Raw genomic sequence first — 22,522 nt, forward strand, 5'->3', positions numbered from 1 at the left:
CTAGTTTATCCCATAGTTGACAGTATATCCCCCCCGAACCTTTGTCTGCTTGAAATTCGCCTGCTTATTGCAATGTCCATAGTCGTAAGGCTTGTCAAGGACTCCAGCACCGCCCGTCTTGGACTTGGGGTCATAAAACGTGGCTTCGGTCTTGACCGATTTCGAACAATCTGGGCCTGGCTTTAAATTTCGATTCCATGGGAAATACTCAACAAACCCGCTATATTTTGCCTGAATATTTCCAGTCTTTACTGGCATAGTCCAGATACCAATTTCATCACTTTTGCCGGTGACAGTATCAGTCAGAGTGCCGCGCCAAGTCGTGCCACTGACATACTCTATGGTGAGGTCGAACGTATTGGCGTAGTCTCCAGGGATCTCGAGAGTACAGCTCACTCCAGGTCCGCCGTCGGCCTTGTCACGGCAGTTGGGGTGAGTAGTCGTAGTCCCGGCTTCGAATGAGCTAAAAACAGCGCGGACAATGCTCTGCCCGTTCTTATCCGGACGAGGCTGAAGGCCAGTATATGCGATCTTTGTTGCGCCATTGATCTTGAATTGCTGAGCGAAAAAGTAGCCTGCTTCGTGTTTGGCATTGGCCATGTTGATTGGAAAAGTCACGTCCTTGAGCGCAGTCTTGGGAGCGTTGGGGAATTTCCAGTTGACGCCAATGTTGGCATACGCCACAGAGGGAATAGAGGCACCAGCAATGACGGCAGTCAACTTCATTTTGGCAGACTTGAGTTGACGTTTTCAGGGGAAGACAATAGCAAGAAGAAAAGATTTAAAACCTTGGCGCTGTGGAGGTGTTAAAAGGTGTCATGAAGAGCTGTCTCCAGAATCGAGTCTGCAGGTAGTCGCCTTATAAGATTTTCACGAGCATGCTGGAAAGCCGACTCATGATCCACATCGTTCCTGGTTTTCTCCTTTATTTCGAATTATGATACGCAGAATAGACACGTTTATGCTGTCTCAGATATTACAGGTTGCGTAAAGTGAGCGCATCGCGAGCCAAGGATCCGCACTTAGTCTGCATGAAGCCTATGAGATACTAAGCCATGCTTGGAAGTACTCGCTCTCAAAGCCTATTGCTAACCGAGCCTTGTTGTTATTGTATTCCATGAATCGAATTTAAGTAAAGTCGCAGTGTGAAATGGAGATTGAACTGTAGTATTTGACTCGTGTCTTTCGCCTACTTGGGTGGCTCAAAGCACAAGCTAACTAGAGCCCCTAGCGTGTAACAGAAATTAGAGTATGGGTGACGCTGAACCGAAAAAAGACATAGTTCCATCTGATTAAGTGATCGGTACCATGTCGTTAACGACATCAAGGCTCCTCAGAGCTTACCGGCAGTTGTGCCCCGATCGATACAACTATTACCGTTAGATTCCTGCAATAGTAAAAGTACTCATTTTTCCATAAACGGAAAGCTTCGGCGGCGTTCTCAGACGAGGGATGTACATCCGAATGAGTCGTGTTCAGTAGGTTATGTCATGAAAGCCGAAGTCGATCGGCGAGAACCCCACGGTCCCAACACATGAAACAAAGGAACTATTGACGGCTTTGCCAGGATAATGCGGGTAACGGGTGGGTTATTCAAACAAATGCCAACGCCGATAGCAGCTACCGTGGCCATGGAACTATGGACCTGGTATCGAACTTTTGACGGTTCTATATAGCGGGCTTTGGTGGCGATTCTTGCGTCGATCATGCCTTGGCTCTAATCAGTATAGAATATTTGGCGCCGTCAACGTATTGAGAAACGGATAGTTTGGCATTGCATTCGTATGCCTCCAATTTTGATCGCTGAAACATGGTGAGCAGATTTCTAATAGAAATAGAGAGGCACCTTCTATAAGCTACATCTGTATATACTGTGTATTGTTAGCAAAAAGCCCCCTGCCCATAATGCCGATGAGCACCCCGTCAGGTTACTGGTGACCAAATTACTAGGCTTATATTGCACATTAGCTTATTCTGTTGTGTTCTGAACCAGGTGAGGCGGAGAGCTGTCTCACTTGAAGTAGGGCTGAGTTCGCTTCAGACACGTTATTCCGCCCGACAGACCATGCGAGACCCAAAAGTGCCTCTCTCCATAGTCAAGATAATTCGATAGAGTTTCTTCTTTTCATTCACGAGGAGGACAGACTACACGGCCGCCCTTGTTTGATATCCCATCACCTAAAGCATGGGGAAATCGAACGTCAAAATAAACTGTCACCACTCTGCCACCTTGATAACTGTCAGTGGTTGACGTTGTCTGGGTTAAAAGTGCGCGGCTCCTAGCTTGCAACCCTGGCACCTAGTTTCCCCTGCTCAAAACGAACGCGACGCTGACACCTGTGCTGACGTCATTTTTCCTTTTTAGCTCGGGGTATTTTTAGACTTTGATTTGTGTGTCTGATTAACAAAGGCCAAGAGCAAGGCGCGCGTTTCACATCCCTGTTTTTGCTTGGCGGCGGAATGTAAGTGACACATACCACATACGCAAGTCCATTCTTGGCAGACTTGACTAGTTGACAGACAGCATCTCGGCTATACCATGGCACTACCTATTATGTCTTTTTTAAAAAGAGTATCCTCCCAGACCAGACTCAACGACTTTTACAATACTGCCGCCCAAGCATCAAGTGCAGGCCATGCCCAGTGCCGCTGATCAAACCCGCAACACCACAACTGACAATAGATACAACTGACATCTGGTGTTAACGCCAAAAACGGCAGCAGGTCCCACCTGATTCGGTGAAGAGAACAGCGCCTCCGGATTATATATGTATCTATATGCAACGGACAGACTTTTCCTACCTGCAGGTAATAAACTGTTACATATGTAGCGCTAGACCAGTAGTGTATTGGGAAGAAAGAGCAAATACCTTGCATTTTCATGTCGATATTTTCTGTCATTTGGATGAATTTTCCAGGCCCAATCCTCGAAACAGATTGATTTCTCAAGCCGTATTACATATTTGAATCTTAATTGACATGACCATCTCTTCTCCAAGTTGGGTCTAGCCATATAGGGGAGCACTAATATAGACCGTCAAGGTGAGGCCTAGCAGAGAATAGGTGGAGACGGTCAGTGTCAATTTTAGCCAAGTGTCAAGTTAGACCTGGTTTAACTTGCCAGACTGGATGGTGCTAGCCAAAATGGTCAGGCCTGGACAGTTAGACTTTTTAGAGGTGGTTGCTTCGCTCGTCTGGAGTCGAACCTCGAACCATGTTTTTACACAAAAACAAAGCATATCAGACTAAGTGGTGGATAGTTTGACGAAAGGCGTCACTGTAAAGCTAAGTGGGAGTGTGCGCGATGGCCCGATATGTATTCCTTGTCACGTTCTTTTTATATGGTTAACTGATAAGTTCTATAGTTAGTGAGCAATGACGGCACCTGAACTAGCTTTGTGAGCTGCTTGCCTAATTCTGTAAGAGTCCAAGGTCGGCACCTGCGCACTTCCCTCTTTGAAAGTTTATTAAAGCAATCATAGTCGGAGTCTTGGCCCCTCTTAAGCCAATGTCATCTCTCTAACCAACTTTAATTCTACGCCCGACCTGAACTTTCATCCCTACTTTTAGTTTTCCGGCTCGATTTGTTTTGGCCCAAACTTTATTTTCAACTTCCATCAATGAAATTCCAACCGAATTTCCAAAAGTCACGAGGAGATGAGAGCTTCCCGCTATAATTGATATATGACTTCTAGACAAGGGACGGAGCAACAGACTCTCAACACACGCCCAACTCCCCCTAGCACCAACCATCATGGCCACATGAACCCCGATCCACCTTGTCCCAGCCCAATCAACCAAGCGTCTATATTAAATATAAGTAGCACAAGCTACCACGCGAAAAGTCGGTTCCTACAGAGCTGTGCCACCCTCTAGATGACACGGGGGCTTGTCTCCGTCCAAACTTCGCCACGGCAGACTAGGTATATATTCTTGGGAGTCGCCCGACGTCACGGCAGACACGGCCTCTTCTGCTTTTCCCGCATTTTCATCCTTCGCCACACCTTTGTTCGTTGCCTTTGGGCTTTCGTCTCTTCGCTCCACCCTTAGATCCATCGCACATGCTGCATCAGGTCCCTCTGCACCATGAAGGTTTCAATTGCCCTTTTGTCTTGTTTAATCCGGCTAGCGGCGGCGGCGGCGCTCCCATACACTCGATGGGATCCGTGGGATGACGATGAGAATAAATCTTGTCTTCTGGCAGGAGCCGTTTGCAAATCAAACATAGGTCCCCCCGGCCGGTGCTGCTATCTGGCATGTGTCATACATAACCCTAAGGCGACTGATACATGGGCACCCGGGTGCCCAAATAGACTAGCGCACCCAGGTGCCCAAATTATGTCAGCACTCCTCTAGCGCTGGGACAGAACCTGTGCCCCAGCATGTTCCTGCAGCCACTGCACATTGCAGCGCCAATCAGATTGATGAAACATGGATCAGGCAGCATTCCCTGACGACGTTCTTCCACCCGAAGGCACATATGAATCACGCGAGTCCTTACTTGATGCTATCAATTCTTGGGCGAAACCTCGAGGGTACGCATTTACAACAGGGAAATCCCTCAAGACACCAAATGGCAGAGTCAGAGTAATATTCGCTTGTGATAGGAATAAACCTCCTCCAAGCCCTTCTACTGATCGAGTGCGACGCACTTCGAGCCGAAGAACTGGCTGCAAGTTTTCAGTTCTAGCCAAGCAATCGCTAGATGGTAGTACATGGGTCTTGAGCCATCGACCAGACATCGAATGTGCTAAACATAATCACGCGCCCAGCGATGATCCTTCTGCACACCCTGCCCACCGCAAGCTTGTGGGAAAAGATGCGGCGATCGTCTCCAAACTCGTGAAGTCTGGAACTGCCCCTCGAGAAATAAGGACCTACCTCCATAACCACTCAGAAACACTTGCAACTCAGCGGGATATATACAACCGGATTGCGGCAACCAGGAGAGATCTTCGCGAAGGCCAGAGCAGCATTCAAGCCCTAGTCGACCAATTAGATAACGAGGGCTTTTGGTGTCGCGTCCGCTTGGATGTAGACAATCGACTGACGGCTATCTTCTTTGCCCATCCTGACTCTGTGGCGTATTTACAATGCAACCCGGACGTATTATTGCTGGATTGTACCTACAAGACGAATAAACACGGTATGCCGCTACTCGACATGGTCGGAGTAGATTCTAGCCAGCGGTCGTTCTGTATCGCATTTGCATTTCTATCCGGTGAATCGGAAGAGGATTACTCTTGGGCGTTACAACATCTCAGGTCACTTTACCAGCGTGAACTTCCGTCAGTTGTCTTGACTGATCGATGCCTAGCTGCAATGAACGCTGCTGCACATTGGTTTCCAACGACCAAAGCGCTCCTCTGCCTCTGGCATGTCAACAAAGCGGTCCTCCAGCGCTGCCGGCCCTTTTTTGTGCAGAAAGAAAACGAAACCTCAGAGCGGGCAGAAAATGACACATGGGAAGAATTCTACACCTCCTGGCACTCGATTGTTGCTTCACCAAGTGAAAAGATATTTGACGAGCGCCTGGCCAAGTTTGAACTGAAGTATGGCGAAAAATATCCAGAGTGTGTAGGGTATATCAAGATGTATTGGCTCGAGCCGTACAAAGAGATGATCATTAAAGCATGGGTGGATATGCACTTGCATTTCGGCAATGTGGCCACCTCGAGGCAGGTGGCTTATACTATATGCAATTGACAAGACGCTAATGGAACGTTCCCAGGGCCGAGGGTATCCATTCACTGATGAAAGCACACATTAAGAAATCGAATTTGGACCTTTTCGACGTTTGGCAAGCCATGAAGCATGCCATCGCAAACCAACTCAAGGAACTTAAACATATTCGAGCTTCGCAACAGTTACGCACACCTCTAGATGTATCCGGGCTCATGTTCGAAGCAGTACGAGGTAGGGTTTCGCATGATGCTTTGCGCAAAGTCCAGGGGCAACGGCAGTTATGTCTACAAGAGCCACGTCAGATTCTATGTAGTCAGACTTTCACTTCGTCACATGGGTTGCCGTGCTCCCACACCCTCGAGAAGCTGGAAGAAGAAGCTCAGGGTCTTCTGTTAGAGCATTTTCACCCACATTGGCACTTAAAGCGAGGGGTGGCACTGCCAAAACCTGTTCTGGAACCTCGCCGGGCTGCAAACCAACTAAATAGGACTCAACCCTTAACGAGCACAAGACGCGAACCATCCGGTTTCGAGAGAATCCAGGGTAACAGAAAGGCTCCCACTTGCAGCGCATGCCACGTGGTAGGCCACATTATGACCTCGAGGTCCTGTCCGCTGAAGTTCAAGGGGTCGCCGGTAGTACCTCTGCCGGAAGCTCGAAGTTCAGTCACATTTTCAGGTGCCACGGCGGAAATGGCTCCTGCGGGTGTCTCTAAGGCCCCCCCGGAAATCGTGCCAACGACCCAGCAGTCGCAATGTTCAAATGCAGTGGCGGATGCCTTGGCAGAGATTGATCAACCCTCTTCCTTTGCAGCACGCATGCCACCCATCCGTTCATCTCCTCTCATGAGATTTAATACGTCGACTGACTTGGGGTCGCTTGCCACATCAAACAACGCGCCCGGCAGTCCGCCAATGTTGACCGTTGAAGGGCCAACGGTTGAGCAAGTCCAGTCTTTGTCTGGTGTCACCTTGGAAGAGCCGCGGTACGATTCCCCGGGTGCCATTTATGAGAGATATGTAGCTGCTAGAAATGCGTGGTACGCTGCGCAACCTGCTGGCAGCATCAAGACCAACCAGCAATATCGCAAAGCGATGGGGCTCCCACAAAGATACGACAAGCGGAGTTACGAGTGGTGCTTGGACTACAAACAAATGTCGAAGCATCGCGTCACTGCGACAGGGTCCAGAGAATGGACGAAAGAGGAAATGATGGCGTATCTAGACTGGAGCAACCAGGAAGATGAGCGGATTGAAGCCCAGGTCGCTCGGGAGATGGGTGATCATCCTTTGGCTAACAAGAGAAGAGGAATGAAAGAAATATGGAAGAGAATAGAGGTAGACAGTAATGAGCAACAAGCTTTGCACTCAGCGAATAGCGCGACGGAGGATTGCATTGTTGTCAAGTTGTAGATTAAACTGGAGAGAGTAACTAGTTGAAATGATCTTCCAGCCGGGTCTTGCGGGTCTGTCCCAGCGCTAGAGGAGTGCTGACATAATTTGGGCACCTGGGTGCGCTAGTCTATTTGGGCACCCGGGTGCCCATGTATCAGTCGCCATAACCCTAATTATGGCACCTGCGTAAGTATCTGCCACCCGGGAGAATCTTGCCGGCCGAATGCTAATAATACGCAAAGAAATACTAGGAGCAGGGCAGACCTGCAGCGGTGGGTTGAAGGATTCAGGACTGCTCAGGTTATTATTGTCTGGACTTGTCCGTCTGAATATAGGCTCGGCCAATGGCCTGCATCGCTTTGATTCTCATTTCCAGATATTGTCATGCCCGTGATTTCATTTGCGTCAAGTACCACGGACTGCGGTATCGTCAGCGGCAAGGCTTTGCACACCTTGCGCTCAACGAGGCAATACATTCATACCATACATCTTTGCAGGCTTTCTTCACGGGTCTTCCCGGAAGTGGCCGGGGCGCCGGGCTGCCGGAGCGGGCGGGCCGGGTTGCGGAGCTTGTCCAATCACCTCGTCTGTAGTTGCGCCGTGTTGCGCCGTTGCTGGAATAATTTCCGCATTCCAGTGTCCGAAGAAAGTGCCGAGGGTCGCAGATCTGCCTGGCTTTGTCGATCCGCTTCTGTATGGGGTTTGCAGTTCCACCAACATTCTTGCTGCTTTTGCGTCGCCTATAAAGCCGCCAGCCCACCCCAGCCTTGTACAAGTCCCCTCGAATCTCTTCAAGTTGATTTTCTGGCCTTTGTCTCCTTCATCAAGGCTCAATTGGCCCTCAACCAACACACAAACCACACAACACACTTTGCGCGATGGTCACGTCTTGTGCCTAGCTAGACCTGCACGAGATGACCATGGGTAAACAAAAAGCGCCCATTATGTACGGTCTTGAAATTCTGTTCGACAGAGTCTTTATAAGTATGTATGATAGAATATCTAGCTAGCCGATCAACAAAACTTGGGATAACTAAGCAAATAGCTAGGAGAACGGCCAGCCTCCCGGAATAGTGTTGGGAAAGTCGTTTGGGGGCTGGTTGCCGCCGCCGCTTGGGTTGTTAATAAAGTCAAGATAGCTGCTGACTTTGGTGTAAACGCCAGGAGCAGCCGGATTTGCACATCCAAGACCAAACGATACTATACCAACCAATGTTTTGGAGTTGGCATCAACAAGGGGACCGCCACTATCTCCATAGCAAGAATCCTTGGCCGCTCCGCTTACACCTGCGCAAATCATATTTTGCGAAATTCGCGATGGCGAAGATAGGTATGCCTCATGGCATACATTGCGGTCGATGACCTCGAGCGCAGCTTCTCGCAGGAGTTGAGGCGCAAGTGTCTCCTCGTTGTTGGGACCCTGAGGATCTTGGGGCGGCTGGGGGAACCCGGGATCTTGGCCACTGGGAAAATTAGGACCTTGACCAACCGGGGCGTTGGGGTCTTGACCTGGGAGTCCAGGACCTCCAGTGGGAGGACCTTGAGGGCCACTACCAGGCAACCCCGGAAAAGACGGGTCAAAGCCCTCGGGCAACCATAGTTTTGGGGAAGGCTCTTGTGGGGCATCTCGTGGGATAATTCCAGGCGGAAAGCCTTGTGGAGGAAAACCTTGTGGTGGAAAGCCTTGTGGTGGAAAGTCTTGAGGCGGAAATCCCGGAGGCGGATTACCTTGAGGCGGAAAGCCTGGAGGCGGATTACCTTGCGGAGGGTTTGGGTCCTTTGTAGCTCCCCTAACCCAGTCGTCAGAAATTCGCTCAGTAGAGATGAAATACTTCTGGATTATACATACCAACCAGCTACCTGGACTGCAGTTGAAGGTGCTGGGTCCTCGCCCTGCCCCGGCAACTTGGCAAATCTAATCGTGGCACTTTCTTGGATCGGCTTTGACAGTGTCCAAATAGAAACATCGTTATCCAGCGTGCGCTGGTTAAAGCCCGGGTGGTTCACAATCCTAGCTACGCCAACGACAGTCGCCTGATTGCTTTTGCGGTCCTAAAACAGTATCAGTATCCACGTATATGCACTAGAGATACTAGCACGAATTGCCCTGTTACACGACGAGCTGTACCAAAGGGGAAAACCCACATTTGACCCAGCGAGGACTGAGAAACTGCTAGCAGGGCTACCATTACTACAATGGGCGGCTGTGACAACAGTGTCGGGTGCCACCAGCGATCCGCCGCAGGTATGCTGAACTCCTCCGGGCCCCTCACGTCGTAGAGAAACGATTCAAGGCCAGTCAGCCTGGTTGGCTTGGGATCCTCCAACTACTTTTGCCTCAACGTCGACGGGCCTCGCACTCGCTGTTTGGGCAGCTAATATCGCGACTGCAGCCGCGACAGCTTTGTTGGGCGCCATTTCAACGGGAGAAGAAAAAAAACAAAGGGAGAGACTGTTAGACCACGATCAGATAGTCCGGTATGGAGCTCGAAAGTATTCTATGGGGAGAGCGTAACCACGACATTTTATACATCTGCTTTGCGCGAGGCAGCATCAAGAGGTCACAAGCTTTGCATTGTGCATGGTGGGCCGTATGTAAAACAGTTGAAACAGCCATCGTCAATCGGTGTTCATTTTAAAACTGTGATTCCCAGCACGATGGGCCGGGCCCTTTGCGGTAGCAGTATATTCTGAAACTCGATAGTAATATGCCTCAGAAGCTTAAACCGCGAACCCCTTCGCCTTGCTCGTTGGCGACTCAGTTGTGCAGTAACCCTTCGCAAAGCAACCCTGAGGTGCTTATGCATAATGTAAAGTTCCCCATAATCGTGTTAAATACAGTCCAGAGAGGAGTGAGGCATAATCCCCTCTCCATCCCTTCATTTACTTTCCTGTTTGAGGAGTAGAAGGAGTTTCTTGTTTTAATTCTACTGGTCGGCCGCTTTTGGCTGCCGGGCAGCTAATCAGATGGTTCCTGGCGTCTGTATTGTTTGGTTGTGACTGACCTAGCTGACTCGAATGAGCAGTCGTACGACTTCTTGGACGAGACGATTGCTTTCCCCCTTGGCACCTGGCTTAGGGTGCTGCCTGTAGCGCTGTGGAAACAACGTTCGAGCTGAGACTCGAGTCAAAATGCTTGAAGCTTGTTATCCCTCCTGTTAATGATTATTCCTGGCAGCTTGTATATTTGCAACCTGGATACCACCAATCACGGTACATTTCAACTGACTGTCTCGCATATAGACACCTTTCTCACACTTGGCGATATTTGAGGGGTCCATTGACGGGGGTCGCTTGCTTGATCCTGTCGCTCTGTCCAAGGTTTTCATTAGACAAGGCACACGCTTAGATGGCAAAGGCCCGTATCAAGGTTTCAAGATGCTGTACAGAGGTGTCTGCGCCTCTGTTTATGCGGCTGGTGGGTGCCTTGAAATGTTGCGAGACACGAGTCTGGTGGGCACGACCTAGAGCATAAGAGATAATGAGGCTCGTCATTTCACACAATTCAGATGGCAGGGCGATCCTTTCCTACTATACATGGTTGTGTCACCAGAGCCCCCAGTACACTGTCAATTTCAGTAGAATAGTGAACTTCTGGGTGTCTGGTCGACCAGCAGCCTTTCACATCTATACAAGAGAAGGAGCGGCAAACAGCGCCTTGGTCATACCCCAACAAGTATTTGGGTTACAACTTAGCAGTTCTATTGGTCACAAGGAAAATGAAGCAAATGATGGAGCCGTCAGTACATAGAAGTACCTGGTAGGCTTGGAGAGCTGGGAGGGAGACAGAGGAAGGCGAGGGGGATGGGCCGTATTTCGAAAACCTCATCAGAGCCCGAAGCGGGTTCTGCACAATTCTGCACAAGAAAGCACAGTGCAGGACATACGAAAATCTGCTAACGGAGACGGCCAACCGGCACGATTGAGCGCCGAGTCATTTCTCCAAACGTGCAAGCTTCTGGGCAACAAGGCGTGCCAAGACAAGCAAGATGCTCAAAGAAGAGGGGCATTCTACGGCCAGAAAATAGATTCACGTTTTATTTAGCATTGGTAATTATTCAATGATCGTTTAGATTTATTCTCCATGATGAAATAGTCGACCGGGATGCATCAAAGGGACGCATCTAGCAGCACAACCGACCTAATGGCTCGTGCCGTGGCCGTACTCATCCATTCCCTCCGGGCTGTTACGATAGAGGCGGTAAAGTCAGAACGAGCTGGAACCGAGTACGGGCTTTAATAGGCCATTCCTTAGACCGAAGTACGCGAGAACGAGGCATATCCCCCGAGGCTGTGAATCCGGCTCCGTCGGGTCCGCAGCTTCCGCGCCAGACAGGTCCGGTGTGTGTAAAGTAATCTCATCTCGCCTACGTTGCCACGCAGTGACCATGATTCCTCGAGCTTGCGGTCCTTTTTTCCTCGGCTTTGTATGAAACAACTGTACTGGACCTATATGTTGGACAAACCGCGGCCCAGGCTCTGTACTTGGCTAGTATTCTGACTTGTTCTCTAGGTTTGTAGAGCGAAGATCAGGCAGATCGATCCTCAAGTTTACCGGCTATATGAATGGGCTGCAGCAGTGAAACTAGCGACAGGCTCTAAAGGACTCGGAATAAATAAATGGCCACTCGGAAAATACGAATATTTGGCTGTATCAACAAGAAAGTGACGCTCTGGCATGGCTTGTGCAGTCAGTCACACTGAAAATCACCAGCTCGCTGAGAGAGAAAAGAGGCAGAAGCAAGGATACCATTGAATTAACAGGTCTTTATACGTCATCGGTGCTAGTATATTCCATGCTAAATCTGTAGAATCCCACATCTCGACGCTGATAGATCCAGAGTCTCAGCTTCATCAAACCTAGTCCAGGAATCTATTCTCACCAGACAAGATATGAGAGACAGCTGGTTTGCGAAACAAGCTGAAACCACTGTCTACCATTCACGGCGGGGATGGATACAATATGCTAGGCCCGGATACTCTCCATGGCAGCTGGGACGATGGCTCAACATGACGGCTCCAATAGTTCCAAACAGCAACTTCCTCAGCCCGGGAAGCCCTTAAACAGCAGAGATATCCTCTCTATGACGACGATGAAAGTCCGCACCCCTTGAGACTAAGGCAAGGCCAAAAATCTCATCCGTATCCTGCTGCTCTACACCGACGTTTACAAAAGACGAGCGTGTCTGTTTTGTAGACAGGCCCACCAACACCGTGTAGTTGTGGCGGCGGTCTTTGTAGATCATTGATACCCTTCGGTTTTCTCTCTCCCCAGGCCGTAGTATAGATAGACTGAAGGCATCTCCCAACGGACCGTACTGATCAATGTCAGTGAACGGATCTATGAATTCCCCTGGCTTTCCACTACTCTGAAGGCCAGTCTGCGCGTAGAGGCTGATACGGAAGTCCGGCCCGGTGGTCGAAGCACAAACAAGGATAAATGCCGTGGTCTCCTCTGTGGTTATTCCATACGGCGGCGAGACAATCGACGTGATGGAGAAGCGTACAAAGCACGTGAAGCTGGAGAGTCCGCGAATCGAGAAGTACTGCTCCGTGAGCATTCCAGTACGTCTCAGGGACTCGGACGCTGTGCAGCCTGTAGGAGGGCCTGGACGAGGGGAACTCGATGAAAATCTTGCGGCTATTCTTGTCGGTTTCCAGAAACGCGGCAGCGTCGTCGTCTGCCGTTGACACGAGGAAGATGGGACGAGCGACTCCTTTTGATGAGACGACTTCGCCGGGTGCGGTTTGCTCCGATCGGAACCAATAGTAGGCGTCCATGGCTCGTCGGAGATAGATTCCAAGGCGCCTCAACGCAAGAGCATGTGTGGTCTCGTCGTAGCAGTGCAAATCCATCATATATGTGCCATCGCCTACGTACTGGAGTGCGGTCTGGATCTTGACTCCTCTGCTAGTCAAGCTTATATCGTCCCGGAAACAAAACTGGTCATCGCTTGGCTCGATAAAGCCACAATTGCGAAACTCGGCAAGAGATTCAGCGGGAATGCCCCGATATTTGTTTGCGTTGTCGCTGGCTTGCCATGAAAAATGGAGACGTCCATGGTCTTGCCGAGGATTTCTTCCTGCAGTCGAATAAAGGCCCTCGAGCCCTCGCCATGCATCATTGGAATGTTGACGTCGAAGATGCCGAGGAGGCAGTATGCCTTGTCTTCGATCCGCGTCGTGTCCCGCGCAGCTGCCCAGGACATTCGCTTCGCAAGAGGAATAGACGATATTGGGCTGCTCCCGTCCAAAACCCATCGGCTGATGCCTGTAATGGACTCAATGGTACCACACAGATCAAGCTTGCTTCCAATGCTGTTCCAGCCTTCATCAAAGAAGATGAGATTGGTTGGAGCAATGAGCTCCTGCAAAGTCCATCCCCTCGTTCACCATCTGCAACTCCCAAGGGCAGACAGGTCCGTTTCTTGACTATCCTTTGGCAGGTCGGACAGGAAACCAAGCACACAGTAGATTTCTTATACCAGCGAAACATGGAATTGATCGCCTCCGAGAGCTTGGCGCTGGATGATTTATCGATGCAACAAGTATCTACCCAAATATACCGCACGCCGCGCGAATCTTGGCAAATCCAGCCTTAGATTGCAAAAAACACCTCATCATCGGCCCAGATGTGTGATTAAATAGCATAGGGTATGTCCTCCGGGACCGGCTCTGGGAACAGCTCGAGCTGAAGTGTCAAAGCGTTGAGAAGCCTCATTGTTCAAAAAGCGACAATTGATGCAAAAATCGTGACCCTCGAAAAGGAGAGAATATGATCTGATGCTGAGCAATTCAACAATGACTTCAACGAGGGGAACTCCTCTCTCCGGGACAAGAATAGACCAAATCCAAAGGGCAACTCCATCAAGCGCATCAAACCAGGTACGGAATCGATCAGGCCTATTCTCCGAGACGGTTCGTTACACAATACCTTGCAACCGGCGACGAAGCCAGGCCACTGCGGAAATCGACATGGTGTAATTGATAATTTCCCAGGAGACCGGTGCGACGAAATATGAGGGACCGGGAGTGATGTGACATGTACACATAGCCGTACTGCGCCGCAAGTCATCCCAGCGATGCTCGGAGCCGATGTACCCGGCATACAGGAGCTCATCGGTTTCTTCATGGCGGATAACGGAGAGTTGGATGAGAGGACTAATAGCTGTTTGCAAACGAGATATTTAGACCGACTGTGTTCAATTGGAATTGAAACACTGTCGCTTCGTGACTGCGTAGTTGCATTTGACTAGGGACATTGTAGAATTACCAGATTTGTGGGATTGATATCATTGATCATACACAAAGCAGGCACGGGCCATATAAAGGCGAGCCACGTCTGCGGCCTCGGATTGGGTCTGGTGCTGCTCGGTTGACTCAAAAATGGGAAAGGTGGTATGGTGTATTATCGAGGCAGACAAACGGACGCTTTCCGCCCCACGAAAAATACACATGCTTTGTTCCAATAAATTTAAATTTGCAGAAGTTGTAGTACGTCAAGTGCGGTCCCTTTTGCTGCTCACGCATACAGGGTAGCAGCACGCACACACAGAACCATGTTGCCTCCAGCAGTGGGTAAGATACTTGATGTGACTTTTGTAGGAGTCACGTCGACAATACGCGCGACGTTTAAATATTCGTTTGCGGCCCCGATAAAAAGGGAAAAGACAATAAAATAGATATAAAAAATAAACAACCAAGAAACGTCCTAATTAATTGGAGAATGCCGTTGCAAGTGTATCGCATGATGTATTACATATTGATATTGGAAAACCTTCATGACGCCAACCTGCTGTCGGGCAGGCGATAGCATGTGCGTTGTCTCGTCTCGCCCATGATAACTCTTTTGTCTTGTATACTCCTTCACACTCATGGTGTGCAATGTTTTTGACTCGCTCTCCTCTTCCCACTCAAAAGTTTGCAATTCTTGTATCATTCCGCCCGCATTCACTCGGCAGGCTTGCGTCCAACCATGAGGTACATGGGCGTGAACAGCTTCTCACGGCCACCGGCGACCAGGCAGTCAGCAGCAAGAGCCAGACTGTCTGCAGTCTTCTTGGTGCCCGCAGGAGCCAGACGCAGAGTCTCCAGAAGACCAGCCACGTTGTGGGCAATGGTGCGGCCCCACGTCGTCATGCGGACAATGGTGAAGATGTCTCCAATCGTCTGGATGTAACGCAGCTCACCAGACAGGGGCCAGTACCAGGGGAGAGGGTCAGGGCGGTCGGCTAGATCCTCAGCACGTAGGAGTTCGAAGCCGGCCGCCTTCATGGCCTCCAGGGCTTCAGACACCTTGCACATGTTGGAGATGCCGTCACCCTGCTCGATTCCTAGGCGAATTTCGCGATGGTGGAGGTTGTCGTTGTCGTACTTATCCGTCATGAGCCACTCGTAAACACCAAAGATACCGCCGGGTTTGAGGACGCGGAAAATCTGGCTGTAGATACCCTCGAGGGTAGGGGCGTGGACCGTAGCCTCGATGGCATAGACGACGTCAAAAGTGTTCTCCTCAAAGGACATTTGCTGCAAGCCTGTTAGGTCTTCATATTCAACGATCCCCGCCTCGAATGGGAAAATAAAAAAAAAAAATGCGGCATTCGCAATCGTTCCACTCACCATAAAGTCACCCTTGACGAAATCCAGCTGGTTGGACAGACCCTCCTTCTGAGCGTAGTGGGTAGCACGGTCAATCTGGTAGTCGTTGTTGTTCAGACCAGTGATATGAGCGCCAGTGAACTTGGCAATCTCGCGGGCCGGGCCCCCAACACCGCAACCAACGTCAAGGACTTTCATTCCCTCCTTGATACCAATGCTGTGGGCGAGGTAGTGCTCGTGTCGGGCAATGGCCTGGTAGAAGGGCTCGCCAAGGGAGAAGCGGCAGAAATGGAAAGACTGGCCCCAGCCGTATTCGTACAGATCAGTAGCGAGATTGTAGTAGCTAGCAGTTGATGAGCATAATTTTGTTGCCGAGGGGTGCTAATAAAACATACTGTCTCGTCAAGGTAGCGTACTCGGCAGTTCTAGCCTTTCCAGGAATTAGCCATCGAGTCTCGCTATTTCTGTCGGCAATTCTTGACAACACCTACAGCGCGTTCCTCGGCAGTCTCGTTCTCGGCAGGCTTGTTGTCCCAGTGCTTAAAGTACTCGTCAACAGCCGCCTTCTTGGCCTCGCCACCCTTGGAAAACATTGCTGCAATCCCGCCACGAGTCTGGGCAGACTTGCCGTGCATGGCCTTGTTGAAGGCTGCATCGCGGGAGTGATCTTCGCGCTCGAGATTTGAATTGGCAGCCATGTTGAAGGTTCGTGATGAGTTTTTTTATGTTATGATACAGACGACGTCGAGAAGACTTTTGTAAGGGAGAGTAGGAGAACGACAGACGTGGAAGGAGACGAGTGATCGTGGGAGTGCTTAGAGAAGGTTTTATGGTCCTCTTCTGCGTTCCCTCACATGCCTGTGTTCATTTAATTTCAAGGTCCTCTTTTCCCTTGTCCTTTCTGCCGCCCCTTTGGCGGCCCCTGGCAAGATTGGATTAAATGGGGCACCCTCATTGGACCATCTTGGTCCACTGCGTATTCTCCTGGAATCGATTCTGCCCCAGGGATCTGGCGATTGCTTTCAATGGCCATTTTCTGCCAGAAACAGAAGGCGGTCTCAAACAACAATTACGAATACGAAAGCGAACCGACTCCACATCAGTGGCTGAGTCGGGAAGCCAAGAGCACCATGCTTAGTCAGGCAAGTCCTGATATCGATAAGGTGAATTACGCCACAGCGTTAGGTCAGCAGAAATTTGGCTGTCGCGATTTGAATGGCGGGTAACTAGCAGATACGAGAAGAATTCTGGTCTTGGATGCAGAGCCCGTCATCATCAATCTTGCCTTGCGCATCCTCTGTTGCTTCTCAAGACACTACATCACCATGCCGCCCCAAATCAAGCAGGACTTGAATAGATCAGGATGGGAGAGCACAGATTTCCCCTCAGTGTGCGAAAACTGCCTACCCGAAAATCCCTATGTCAAAATGCTGAAGGAAGACTATGGTGCTGAATGCAAATTGGTACGTATCAAACATCTCCACATATGCTGATTGCGACAGCCGTCATACTAATCGGTTACAGTGCACAAGACCATTTACTGTATTTAGTTGGAACGGGGCCGACCGAGCTCAAAACCGACGAAAGAAGACCAACATCTGCCTGACTTGCGCCCGACTCAAGAACTGCTGCCAGAGCTGTATGCTCGATCTTTCCTTCGGCCTCCCCATCGCTGTTCGAGATGCTGCGCTCAAAATGGTTGCACCCGGTCCACAGTCCGACATCAATAGGGAATACTTTGCCCAGAACAACGAAAAGCTCATCGAAGATGGCAAAGCAGGACTCGAAGAGTACGAGAAAACGGATGAAAAGGCACGAGAGCTGCTGCGCCGTCTGGCGAACAGCAAGCCCTATTTCAGAAAAGGTCGAGCTGTCGATGAATCAGAACTTGCAGGGAACAGTTACGGTGGCAGCGTAGCTACTGGTGCTGGACAAGGCGGGCCAGGTCCTGTCCGAACTCGAGATAGTAGGGCTGCAGCGGCGGCAGGTGCCAGACCACGAGGCGGGAAAGGACGACAAGCGTTTCCCAGCGCTGCGCAACTACCCCCAAGCGAAAAGGACTGGCTTCCACCCGATGACAAGAATATCATGTCCCTTTTTATTACCGGTGTGGAGGACGACTTGCCCGAGTTCAAGCTACGGGAGTTCTTCAAGGTACATGGAAAGATCAAGAGCCTAGTATGCTCACATATGTCACATTGCGCTTTTATCAACTACGAAACTCGAGCAGCGGCCGAAAAGGCCGCCGCCGCTTGCCAGGGTCGGGCTGTTATTGCAGGTTGCCCATTACGAGTTCGATGGGGGCAACCCAAGGCAATCGGTACAATGAATAAGGAGGAGAGAGGGCAAATGCTTCGCGACGCCCGAGTTGGGATCCCTAGAAGGCCCCAACATCGCGGCGGTATCGAGGCTGGCTCCCACGGGGCTAGTCAAGCACTGCCTCCTCCTAGTTCTGCTGTCACTGCCCCCCCGGGTGCTGATGATAACCCCAACTACGCGAGTCTTGCTGGGGACTAAGTTTCTCCGGCAACAGTGATCCAGCATATGTGGTGTTTGGCGTTTGGAACCTGTGGGCAATTTGGAGAAGTATAAAGCGGATGCCGTAGGGATCAACTGGTTGAAATTGGCCGGGTGTCATAATTCTATATATTTTGGATGCGCGGGTATCATGACAGGCGTACCGTCGTACCAGGGAGTAAATATACACTATTGTACATGCATGTATTGCCTTCCGTTCTTTTCACGTCTGTTTAGCTTCCGTTGCCACCGCAGCACCCGCCACCAACTGTGCCGCTCCCTGCAGTCTTTATACTGTCGTTGTCGCCTCTCTCGGTGTGTTCATGGATTCGAAGCTCTAAGCACGCGGTCAGCTAATGCATATCCTCTTCATGTCCTCACATATTACGCAAACCTACGGTACATATTCTCCCCCCCTTCTATCCGCTTTCCCTGGACCACATTGGCTTTCAGAAAGTTGGCCACTTCCTGCGCATGCTGAATAGCTTTTTGAGTAGAAGCGTCAGACGAGTTGAGAGAGGACTTCTGTCGGAATTCGTGGCGAATTCGTTGCTGAGCGGCAGCCAGGATTGGGGCGTCGCCTTGAAGCCTCTCTGTTAGCATAATTTGGAAATAGGACATGTATTTAGCATACCTTGAAAGGCAATGCGTGCTGCGCGCATTAAATTTCTGTATGCCACCAGAGCCATGGTCGGACGCTGCGAAGGTTTAGCGCCCTGTCGTGTGTATTTGCAATGCCTTCTTCCAATACAAAGCACCAAACATGAAGGCAACTGGGCGATGCAACAGTAATGCTAGCGGAGCCAGGTTCGGCCGTCTTCCGGTGCCTACAGGGGCCCGCCGATTTGGAGCGCAATTGACCCCACCAACTCTTGACAAGTCTACTAGAAGAGAAAAAAAAAGTGCGAGCCCTCACTCAGCCTTTATCCTCATCCATTGCCGACCACCCAGGTGCAGTATCACAATGGCTACCGTTATGCAGGTCAATGACCTGCCTCTCCCCATTCTTCCTGAAGGATGGAGTGCCGAGAAGGACTTCAAGGCCATTGGGCAACTGTCTGGCGCCGTGCAGCGCAGCATTGAGCCTGTTGGCCCTCACTTCCTGGCCCACGCCCGCCGAGCTCGCCACAAGCGCACTTTCTCCGAGGACGATCGCATCCAGGCCCAGGAGAGCGCCAAGAAGGTCGAGGATGGAGATGAGAGCGATGAGAGCGAAGCTGAGGATCCCATGATGCTGCAGCGTGAGGCCAAGGACTGGAAGGTATGGATATTCCCTGTGGACCAAGTCAAGTACGAATTGCGAGGCTAACCTGTCAATCCAACAGACCCAGGATCACTACAAGATTTTGGGCCTCTCCAAGTACCGCTGGAAGGCTACTGAGGACCAGATCAAGAAGGCCCACCGCAAGAAGGTTCTGAAGCATCACCCCGACAAGAAGGCCGCCCAGGGCCGTACTGAAGACGACCAATTTTTCAAGTGTATCCAAAAAGCCACCGAGGTTCTCCTTGACCCCGTCAAGCGCCGCCAGTATGACTCTGTCGACGAGGAAGCCGATGTTGAACCCCCCACCAAGAAGCAGCTCCAAAAGGGTGATTTCTACAAGCTCTGGAGCAAGGTCTTCAAGTCTGAGGGCCGATTCTCCAAGACTCACCCCGTACCTACGTTTGGTAACGCTGATTCCACCAAGGAGCATGTTGAAGACTTTTACAACTTCTGGTACAACTTTGACTCGTGGCGCAGCTTCGAGTACCTTGACGAGGATGTCCCCGATGACAACGAGAACCGTGACCAGAAGCGCCATGTTGAGAGAAAGAACGCCAACGCCCGTAAGAAGAAGAAGGCCGAAGACAACGCGCGTCTCCGCAAGCTACTGGATGAAGCGTCTGCTGGTGATGAGCGTATCAAGCGCTTTAGACAGGAAGCCAATGCTGCCAAGAATAAGAAGCGTCTGGAAAAAGAGGCTGCCGAGAAGAAGGCCGCTGAGGACGCCAAAGCCCAGAAAGAAGCCGAAGAGAAGGCCCAGGCTGAGGCCGAGGCTGCTGCCAAAGCCGACCGCGAGTCTGCAAAGAAGGCCAAGGAAGCTGCTAAGAATGCCGTCAAGAAGAACAAGCGTGTGCTCAAGGGTTCCGTCAAGGATGCCAACTACTTTGCCACTGGCGGCGATGCGTCGGCTGCCCAGATCGATGCCGTCTTGGGAGATGTCGAGCTTGTCCAGGGAAAAATTGACCCAGATGAGATTGCTGCTTTGGCCGGCAAGCTTAATGGTCTGACTGTGGCTGACAAGATCAAGGCTGTTTGGAGCGACGAGGTCAAGAGGCTTGTTGATGCTGGCAAGCTCAAGGATGGCGAGGCCAAGACCCTGGCGTAAGATATCGGGCTAGATGCACTGTCTTCAGGATGACTGAGAGACGTATGACGGTAGCGTATGATTGGGTTAGACATGTCACTTTTATGCATAGACAAAAGGGGGATGATTCAAAGTTGACAAATATTCTGTTCGACACCTGCTGTTCACCAGAAAATGTGTTGGTTATGCTTGATGACTTTTTCTTCTTTTTGATTTCTTCATCTTTTTATCTAACTTTCAAAACCGCAACACTGCTTTTAGTCAGCACGGTTCTGTATCGGTTAATTGAGATTATAACCTAGGGTTGGTTTAAGACAACTACATATTTACCGAGAAGCAAGCGACGACGGCAGAGGCAAGGAAGCAAGTTGGTCGTCTGATATGTGCCAACATTGACGGTGGCAGATTCAATGGGACTCCCAAGTTCAGCGACACATGCATCAACATGCTGCCTGCCGCCCATCTCCACCTGCCACTCAGCATTGGCTCTTGCCGTACTCCGTAGGAAAGCTTCGAAGTTAGCGGTACCCACTATAGGTGCTTCGTCAGCACTGAAGTGGACTGTTGGCCGGACTTGCAGTGACATCGGACATTAGGACCTCTCCACCTCCGCAAACTATGGGCCTTTCTCTCTTTTCCCATTCACATCATTATCAGAATTCCACATTTGCCATCAAAGCTCTGCCCATCTGCTTATTTCCCGTGCTGGGTATCTTTTCTTTTTCCTTTGGGACCTTTTCATTCTACAACACATCGCCTCTACCCCTTTCTCCGTGGCGAGTCCCAAAACTGCCAGCTCCTCTGCCCTGCCCGAGTCCTCCCTTGCTGAACAACTCCCCATGCCGTCTCGTTACCAGTGTCAATTCGAGGTGGCTTGCCTTGCAATACTCGACCGATAAATTGACCTCATATCTTCTTTTCTCTTCCTTAAGTCGCCCGACCGTACATGTCTGTTGTCGCCTCTAACACGGCCGGCGAGCAGGCATTGTGCCATCATGGAAGTCCCCAGCGAGACTGTGATGCCCCGCTTAACGGGTCTTCCAAGCCGGCTGGTGTCAAGTCTTCGTTGAACGACCTGAGACTAGGCGAAAGTTTTGACACAGTAAGTACTCGCTATTTTTATTATTCATGCCCTCTGCACTCTAATGGCACCAATACTGACCGTGTCAATCAGATCAAGCTCGACGTTGGACTCCTAGCGTGGCACATTGGCCACTTCCCCAAGGAACATGGGGCGGCCGGTGAAAGGGTCAGCGAAGATGACCTTTACGCGATTCTTGAGCTGTCCCAAAACATAGGCAACAACGTTGACAAAATTTTTGCCCTTCGAAACCAGAATGCGATCCCAACGGAAAGCGAAAGCATACAAGAAGAGCCCATTAGTCCCGGACAGAGCCAGCACCACCAGCCCCACCCTCTGAAGAATACGTGCCCCAGGAGAAGGAGGAGCGAAGATTCGAGCCCAGGCCAACAAATTCCCGCAAAGCGACAGCGAAACATTGCCTCCTGCCGGACATGCTTGACGGACCATACACCGAAATGGCGAAATGGCCCAGCTGGTCCTGGGACTCTGTGCAATGTGTGTGGCTTAATATACGCGAAACGACGAGGAAGAGTTCGCGCCGCAAAAGATGCACCAAAACAGCCTTCCTCTTGCTAGCTACTATCTTGACGCCAATGACATGGAGGCTGGAGACCAAAAACTGGAGATGCAAGGATACAAAATTGGTTTCGGCGTGTTCCATTAGGCTGATTCGTTTTATTTTCTTGGGGCAAGCCGTTGCATTGAGGCTCGATGCCAAATGTATTCTATTTGTTCATCTCTTTTGGAATATACCCATCTCCGTAACTAGATAGTGATTGACTATTGCGATTCAAGAAAACAGGCTAGGCGGTGAAATTCGAATGTAGCGTTTGGCCTAAAGCTCGCGAAGCACAACACTGGTAATAGGTAAGAGGTAAATCATCTTAGGAGTGGAC

The 22,522-nt window shown here is 50.5% G+C and overlaps 9 protein-coding genes across 9 annotated transcripts; 4 read left to right on the forward strand and 5 right to left on the reverse strand.

Moving 5' to 3' along the window:
• J3458_012299 (uncharacterized protein) lies at positions 1–726 on the reverse strand (the record flags this gene model as incomplete). The annotated part of the gene is made up of 1 exon (XM_007816384.2): positions 1–726. The coding sequence occupies one exon, from the start codon at positions 724–726 to the stop codon at positions 1–3; it is 726 nt and encodes a 241-aa protein (XP_007814575.2).
• A 7,398-nt stretch (positions 727–8,124) lies between these two features.
• On the reverse strand, positions 8,125–9,268 carry J3458_012300 (uncharacterized protein; the record flags this gene model as incomplete). Its single annotated transcript, XM_066120020.1, has 3 exons — positions 8,125–8,869; positions 8,929–9,131; positions 9,194–9,268. 3 exons carry the CDS (start codon positions 9,266–9,268, stop codon positions 8,125–8,127), a joined length of 1,023 nt encoding a protein of 340 aa, XP_065974966.1.
• Positions 9,269–12,443: 3,175 nt separating this feature from the next.
• Positions 12,444–12,938, reverse strand: J3458_012301 (uncharacterized protein; the record flags this gene model as incomplete). The annotated part of the gene is made up of 1 exon (XM_066120021.1): positions 12,444–12,938. The coding sequence occupies one exon, from the start codon at positions 12,936–12,938 to the stop codon at positions 12,444–12,446; it is 495 nt and encodes a 164-aa protein (XP_065974967.1).
• A 182-nt stretch (positions 12,939–13,120) lies between these two features.
• Positions 13,121–13,681, forward strand: J3458_012302 (uncharacterized protein; the record flags this gene model as incomplete). Its single annotated transcript, XM_007816386.2, has 1 exon — positions 13,121–13,681. One exon carries the CDS (start codon positions 13,121–13,123, stop codon positions 13,679–13,681), a length of 561 nt encoding a protein of 186 aa, XP_007814577.2.
• Positions 13,682–14,446: 765 nt separating this feature from the next.
• ERG6_1 (Delta(24)-sterol C-methyltransferase) lies at positions 14,447–16,521 on the reverse strand. The gene is made up of 4 exons (XM_007816387.2): positions 16,169–16,521; positions 16,073–16,107; positions 15,699–16,020; positions 14,447–15,605 (listed from the first exon to the last, which is right to left on the reverse strand). Exons 1-4 carry the CDS (start codon positions 16,373–16,375, stop codon positions 15,030–15,032), a joined length of 1,140 nt encoding a protein of 379 aa, XP_007814578.2. The 5' UTR covers positions 16,376–16,521; the 3' UTR covers positions 14,447–15,029.
• A 395-nt stretch (positions 16,522–16,916) lies between these two features.
• On the forward strand, positions 16,917–18,282 carry SLT11_1 (Pre-mRNA-splicing factor slt11). The gene is made up of 2 exons (XM_007816388.2): positions 16,917–17,140; positions 17,202–18,282. Exons 1-2 carry the CDS (start codon positions 17,003–17,005, stop codon positions 18,192–18,194), a joined length of 1,131 nt encoding a protein of 376 aa, XP_007814579.2. The 5' UTR covers positions 16,917–17,002; the 3' UTR covers positions 18,195–18,282.
• On the reverse strand, positions 18,283–18,978 carry MZM1_1 (Mitochondrial zinc maintenance protein 1, mitochondrial). The gene is made up of 3 exons (XM_066120022.1): positions 18,829–18,978; positions 18,593–18,775; positions 18,283–18,531 (listed from the first exon to the last, which is right to left on the reverse strand). Exons 1-3 carry the CDS (start codon positions 18,881–18,883, stop codon positions 18,428–18,430), a joined length of 342 nt encoding a protein of 113 aa, XP_065974968.1. The 5' UTR covers positions 18,884–18,978; the 3' UTR covers positions 18,283–18,427.
• Positions 18,979–19,024: 46 nt separating this feature from the next.
• On the forward strand, positions 19,025–20,997 carry zuo1_1 (Zuotin). The gene is made up of 2 exons (XM_007816390.2): positions 19,025–19,455; positions 19,520–20,997. Exons 1-2 carry the CDS (start codon positions 19,159–19,161, stop codon positions 20,561–20,563), a joined length of 1,341 nt encoding a protein of 446 aa, XP_007814581.1. The 5' UTR covers positions 19,025–19,158; the 3' UTR covers positions 20,564–20,997.
• A 177-nt stretch (positions 20,998–21,174) lies between these two features.
• On the forward strand, positions 21,175–22,425 carry J3458_012307 (uncharacterized protein). Its single transcript, XM_007816391.2, has 2 exons — positions 21,175–21,644; positions 21,717–22,425. Exons 1-2 carry the CDS (start codon positions 21,489–21,491, stop codon positions 22,200–22,202), a joined length of 642 nt encoding a protein of 213 aa, XP_007814582.2. The 5' UTR covers positions 21,175–21,488; the 3' UTR covers positions 22,203–22,425.
• Positions 22,426–22,522: the final 97 nt, after the last annotated feature.

The sequence above is a fragment of the Metarhizium acridum genome (assembly GCF_019434415.1).
Source record: "Metarhizium acridum strain ARSEF 324 chromosome Unknown scaffold_255, whole genome shotgun sequence".
Taxonomy (NCBI): domain Eukaryota; kingdom Fungi; phylum Ascomycota; class Sordariomycetes; order Hypocreales; family Clavicipitaceae; genus Metarhizium; species Metarhizium acridum.